Source organism: Pteropus vampyrus, unplaced genomic scaffold (genome assembly GCF_000151845.1).
Source record: "Pteropus vampyrus isolate Shadow unplaced genomic scaffold, Pvam_2.0 Scaffold3, whole genome shotgun sequence".
Taxonomy (NCBI): domain Eukaryota; kingdom Metazoa; phylum Chordata; class Mammalia; order Chiroptera; family Pteropodidae; genus Pteropus; species Pteropus vampyrus.
The window spans coordinates 22,504,602-22,511,138 of NW_011888784.1; the positions used below are offsets into that span (position 1 = coordinate 22,504,602).

The window sequence follows — 6,537 nt, forward strand, 5'->3', positions numbered from 1 at the left end:
ACTTGAGCTTAACATGCAGTTGGATTTGAACTTGAGTGTACGTGTAAGTCATTATCAATTCTTGTAATTAAAATCATTGTTCCTCATTTTAAGAAGTACTTTCATGCTCTTCCCACACAGGTGTTGGAAAATGTCTTATTTATCTGCCACCTTTATCATAGCAGATTTGTTAGCAATGTCATCTTTCACACACATGAATTGGATCATCTGCATGGCTTCTCATTGACTCAGTCTTGTTTAGACTGCGTATGGATGGGTCATTGCCATCTTCCTGATGTATCCAAATCAGGAATCTTGTCTATGTCTATTCCACATGTACCATTTACAATATGCTATATATACTATATACAATGTGTGTGAATATATATCATGAAAGAGTTTTAGCTCCAGCTCTTAGACGCCCGGGTTCAAATTCCAGCTCTATCATCTATCAGAACTATAACCCTGACAAGGTACTTGTCTGTAAAATGGGGATAATACTACCTACCTCATAGTGGCGTTGTGAGGATTAAATGAAATAATACAGGTAAATAGTTGACAGTGGTAAACATACAAGAGAAAACATGGCACACAGGAAACATGCAGCACATTCGTATATGATAGTGAAGTGTTAAATTCCAAACTCTGTTTCACAGCAGCACTGACAGGCTGCTCTCAGATCCTGAACTGAGTGCTACAGAAAGCCCGTTGGCTGACAAGAAGGCTCCGGGGAGTGAGCGTGCCGCAGAGAGGGCTGCAGCCGCCCAGCAAAACTCTGAAAGGGCCCGCCTGGCCTCGCGGCCGTCATATGTCAACATGCAGGTAATGATGAAAAAATGGGAATGTCATCCAAAAGCAAGGTTGGGGAGTGGGGAATTCAGTGAGCGTTCAGCAGTAGAGCAGAAATCCGGTTTTGTTTCTGCACTCTAGTCAAGATTAAATTTAAATATATATCCACTAGTTAAGAATTGGTTTTGCTGTAAACGTGAAAATGAAATGCAGGATTTTGCTTTAGTGGGAAGAGTACTTTAAAATATAATATGAAAAGTGACATAAATCATCCTTTGTCCCTCTATGTTAATCAAATGACATTATTCATCTGTTTTAAAAATTAGATAAATGTCAGAGCTGCTATTTCTAAGTATTACTGCATCATGACATAGTCTTGGGTAAATAGATATAATATCTATCCTTCCATCTATAAAATGGAGGTGATACATTTGTTGTCATTTAGACAGTTATAAAAATGAGTCTAGGTTTTTGAAAGCAGATGCTAAATATTGATGATTATATTCACAGATTTTCATAATTATTTTAAACAATTTCTTCAGTAGGGATTGTCTCTGTATCCATTTTCAAACTATTAGACTAATTACTCAAAACACTATTGACCATGAAATTCAGAAATCTCATTTCATATGGATCACAATATAAAGGATAAGGATTTTGTGATTTGTGCTTTTAGAGTCCTATAAACATTTGCTTTCAGTATCAGAATTACTGGGTAGACTTACGTACTTCATAGTAGAAGACTTATTATCCCCATCCCCCCTACCTCCAAAAAAAGGAAGAGAAAATTTTTCACAAAATCCTAGAAATGAAAAAGCTGTCACAGATATGTCAAAGGAATTAATTCGTGGAACTAAATTATATTCCTATAATTCCAATGAAAACTAGTTAAATCCTGCTTGTCCGTTTTTTGATTTTTTTGCATTTGAACATTTCCATGAGTTTTCGGATGAACGTTTTTTACAAAAGCCATGGCCTTTTTATAAAGTGTCAAAGTTAAAAAAAAAAATGACATTTGTTACATTTTCTCTGGTGAATTTATTTTCAGTTAATATAAATTAAAATTTTCTCATCTAAGGACTATCACATCCACTTTATGATCCCTTTATGGTTTTAATCCATCTTGTGGTTCTCTTTTCCATCAGGTTTATACCTACAGTGAACCATTTTCACGTTTCTTTATTTTAGGATAGATAAGTGTTCTTGGTGATATAGTTTCAACTTAAACACATGTATTTATGCTGTTAATAAAGAGCTGACTCCTAAAATCATTAAGAAATCAATGATAATAGTCACTGAGTATTGACAGGGAGAAAGACTGAAGACCTCCCTGGTTCCTTCTGCTAAAAACTCTCTCTGTCTCCTGACTGTTTGTGGAGTGCTATATCTTCAGCTCCTCTTTTCACACTTATCTCACTTCCTAGTAGGTATTTTTTTGTAGTTATTTCTTTTATCCATCCTTGCTAAGACTGCATGGCTTTGAGGCTACAGATTATTTTTAATTAATTTATTCTTCCACAAAGTGCTGCACAGTCTCTTTAACCAGAGGGACTCAATAAATATTTATTGAACAAGTGAATTTAGGATCTCCCCACACCTTGCCCTTAGCCATTAATCATTAAAAGTTGATTTTAATTTCGAATGCCATTTTAGACCTAGGATTTCAAAAACATCATCAAACTGTGTGATTTTAAAAAATTGGCTCTTCGGATTTACTGACGTGTTCTTAGTGTTATAAACACACATCATGGTTTGTCAGGGTTAGCGTCTTCACTTAGTATCCTGACCTAATTATTATTTGTACACATTTCCAAAGTATCTTGTTTCAGATCGTAAATTACCTGGGTGCCATCTCTACATGTAGGGGTATAGTCCTCCTGGGCAAAAGAGCTCTTGCCAATTTGTTCTTGACCCTCCTGGTAGGCCTTCGAGGCATTCTTAAATCAAGTCTTTGCTAGTCTCTAAATTGGGGAGTTGAGAACACTGGGTTAGCATCTGAGATATAGTTATATCTAGACTACTTTCCTCAAAATGACCTACCTACGCAGGTCTACCTCTGTGTATACCTGACTGTATCATAAGTCACTTATTCAATGTGAGTGGAAAGAATGAATAATGCCATCTTAGTCCTGTGCAATAAAAAGTAACTAGGTTTAATTTTATTGTATTGCTGACTGTTATTATGGCTTAAAGCTAGACATTTGCCATTTATCTCCTTTCAAAAGCAGACTATTCCAGTTAGGCTAAATAATTTCTTAAGCTGTTTCCACATTATACCACTTCAGGGCATGCTTTACTTAAATGAAGAGGAGGTTTTTAGAAACAAAGAGGTCAGTAGATAACCTGAAAGCGTTTTGGAAATGCATTATTTTGAAAGCATAACTATTATTAGATTATTCACTGTACTTTAGCATCTATTTGTCCTGATATGTTGCATATTCATAGTAAATAGGAACTTTTTTTTCCTTTTGAGGGAAAATTTCTAACTATCACTGTCATGACAAAGTCAGAATCAGTAATTTATTTTTCTAATTAATTAGTTTTGTAAACATGTTTAAATTTATCAGACTTCACCAAATTAATGGCATATTATGGTGCAAAGCTTTCCATGTGTCCCAAGGAGATTCATGGGCTATAGTTAAAACCTTTCTTCTGTAATCATGGAGTATTGGCATGACATTTGAATAGACTGGCAATAAAGATATTTTCTCTCTGTTTCATTTTCAGGCATTTGACTATGAACAAAAGAAGCTATTAGCAACCAAAGGTAAGTGATATGTTAATGATCTATACTTTGATTTTTTTTCAGTAGACTGGATAAAAGGTTTTTCAGTATTCATATTGAATTGTGAAATTGGACATCATAACAAGAAACTAAGAATGTTTAGGGTGTGAGTTGCACAAATTTTGTTGAGGTCCAATATATTTTGTTGAATATATTAGCATTAGTTCAATTAAGAAATAATGTAGCATTGTAAAATTTACCATTACTTGGTATAAAATGTTTTATGAAGATACTATAAGGCATTTTATGTTAAGAAATAATATTCAGTGATTTTTTCCTTTACATATATCAAAGAAACACTCAATAATTTTTTAAGAAACATTAAAAATATCAAGCATTTTTTTTTTAATATATTCTGTTTTCCAAAGCTATGTTAAAGAAACCAGTGGTGACGGAGGTCAGGACACCTACAAATACCTGGAGTGGCCTCGGGTTTTCTAAATCTATGCCAGCTGAAACTATCAAGGAGCTGAGAAGGGCCAATCATGTGTCCTATAAGCCCACAATGACAACTACTTTTGAGGTTTGTAGAGTCATGTCCTACCCATTCTTCCTGCGTGTTCTCTCAGCAAAAGAGAACAATCATCTCTCCCCTCTCATTCTTTATTTACATAAGGAAAATCATTAATGGGGATTTGTTTTAATTTATATTCTTATAAACATATTGCCATAAAATTGATGCAGTCTAATATATTATGGTCTTTTATGTACCTTCTGTCAAAGTTATTGATCAGCTGTTATGGAGATATACATTTCGATAAATGTGTTTTTGTTAGGGGGAGAGTTATAAATGCTGGAGCAGGGCTGAGATTAAGCAAAGGACAGATTTAATATTCCATGAAATGTATAAATAAACCCTTTATCCAAGAGTATCACTAGCAAGCCCACCATAAGGGAAAAAGGCAAATATTCAACAAAAACAAGTTTTCAGATATGAGTGAAAAACTCAGTGTGTTCAGATGTGCCAGGAACACAGCAGGAAGTACCACAAACAAGAGCTCCAAGATTTTATGTTTCCCAGATGTTGGCTGCATTGCTCAGAGTGAGACTGGGAAGCTGGCATCTGCACCACGTGGAGAAGGAATCCAGAATTCCACACTTCCCAGCCAGGCTACCCGTGACTCACTCAGCAAGGCCTTTTCAGTTTGAGAGTATCAGATTTGGTATAAGCCTTTTGCCAAGTGAGGGTGGAGTTAGAGCACAATGCATGCACACATAACAGTAGGGAGACTGCGCAAACCCAAACATGGATGAAAATGATTAATCCAAGAATCACAGTGTTCAACCAGAACACTGGAGATTGAAAAACAAATACCGGTTAAGGGTTTCATAATTGTTAGTCTAATAACTGGCATTTGTAGATCGATCTTCTTTTCTCCACCTGCTTTCTTTGTAAAAATCAGACTGTTGATAAAGGGTAAAAGCAAACATGCGAGTTTTTTTCTTTGGCTTTCTAAGTGAAAAAGAAAATAACTATTGAAATACTAAAAAAGAACAATCTCCTGTGAATTTCATTGTCAGACCCACAGTAGCAATCTGGCAGGCTGTATTTAAAGATTGGAGTTACTGTAAGCAGCTAGAATGTAGAAACCGTTAAGGAAGAAATTTGAGGCTGTAGAAAGTACACACCTCTTTCTGCCATTATAGCTCTGAGAGAAACTAAACATCTCCTTTTGTTGGCAGAGACCTTAAAACTGCCGTGCTAATTCTTTCAACTTATGCACCCGTGGTCGTCCACTTCACTCACCATTGCCCTTGGCAGAGTGTAGTGTTAAGTGGTTGATTACGTTTCTGTACTTTCAGAGATGAAATGTTTCACTGTAGAAATGCTAGTTCAGTTCTCCTCTCAAAGACCAACAGTATGTTTGAAATGATGACCATTCTAATAATGTAATGGTCAAGTGCAAAGGCTGTGGGGTCTGACAGTCACCACTGATAAATGTACAGCTTTGATGAGTGACTTCACTCCTCTGAGCCTGTTTCCTCGTTTGAGTTGTTTTGAGGATGACATGGGAGAGGGCATCCAGTGCACAGCATAGTGTATCGTAAGTTCTCATATTTAGTGGTAACTGTTATTTCCACTGGAGAATTTTACCCTGAGGAAAACCAAGAGCCTGCTGAAATATGAGATTTTCTTATTTGCGGTCATGGCAGTAGGTGTCAGAGAAAGGACTTGAATTCATTTTACAAAATTTCCTTACTCTCCTCTTCCCAATGGTTGAACCCAAGAGGGTACGTTTGATTACATAGCAAAGGTGATATGTAAATGATTTAGAGCCATGTTGCCATGCCTTAATAAATATAAGAATCACGTGGAGAGCTTGATAAAAATGCCCGTTCTTCCTCTAGCATCTCATTCATCAGGTGGGGAGTGGAAACCAGGAATCAACATTTTTAGCAAAAGCCTAGTGTGATTCTAATGTGGGCACCCTCTGGAAGCACTGCTCTCTGGGGACAAGGGGTTGGGAGAAGGGTGTGACCAGCTAGATCAGTGCATGGGTGTTCACCTTGGAACCTTTGATCTACAGCCCCTTTAAGAAAAGATAAAATTGCACTTTCTTTGGGAATGGTGTTCTAGGTTCTCCCTGGTGTGTAGGACAGGCCTTGAACTTCCCTCACGCATCTAAATCCATTGAAAAGGGCAGAAGGGCCCCTTACATGGCACGATCTGATGTTTGGCAGTAGTTGCCGTCTGCAGGTGCATTCCTTCCCCCTTTATTCTGCTGTAGCCCAAAAGGATTAAAAGCTGGCAATAAGTGAGGATTGCTTCTTTGGGTTAGGACATGGCAACAAGATACAAGATGGGGTGGAGAAGGACCTGAGTAAAAGAGAAGTTAAAAAATTTTATTAAATTTGACCACACCTCTGCTTATAGCACTAATATTTTAAAATCAGAGGGTAGCTAGAAACACTCTTTTTCCATACGCTTTTCCAAAGAAAAACAAACCCAGATGGATAAGTAGAACGCTGATCTATGAAGAGAA

At 36.7% G+C, this 6,537-nt stretch overlaps 1 protein-coding gene across 7 annotated transcripts in view; it reads left to right on the plus strand.

The window, feature by feature from the left end:
* BICC1 (BicC family RNA binding protein 1) overlaps window positions 1-6,537 on the plus strand; it is a 255,262-nt gene that overhangs the window by 230,585 nt on the left and 18,140 nt on the right. For 6 of the 7 annotated variants that reach the window (XM_023531924.1, XM_023531915.1, XM_023531910.1 and 3 more), the window contains 3 exons: window positions 636-801; window positions 3,496-3,535; window positions 3,922-4,076. In XM_023531924.1, the coding sequence (XP_023387692.1) occupies window positions 636-801; window positions 3,496-3,535; window positions 3,922-4,076 (361 nt within the window). The remainder of the gene's footprint in view (window positions 1-635; window positions 802-3,495; window positions 3,536-3,921; window positions 4,077-6,537) is intronic. The other variant, XM_023531912.1, reaches the window with a different exon arrangement.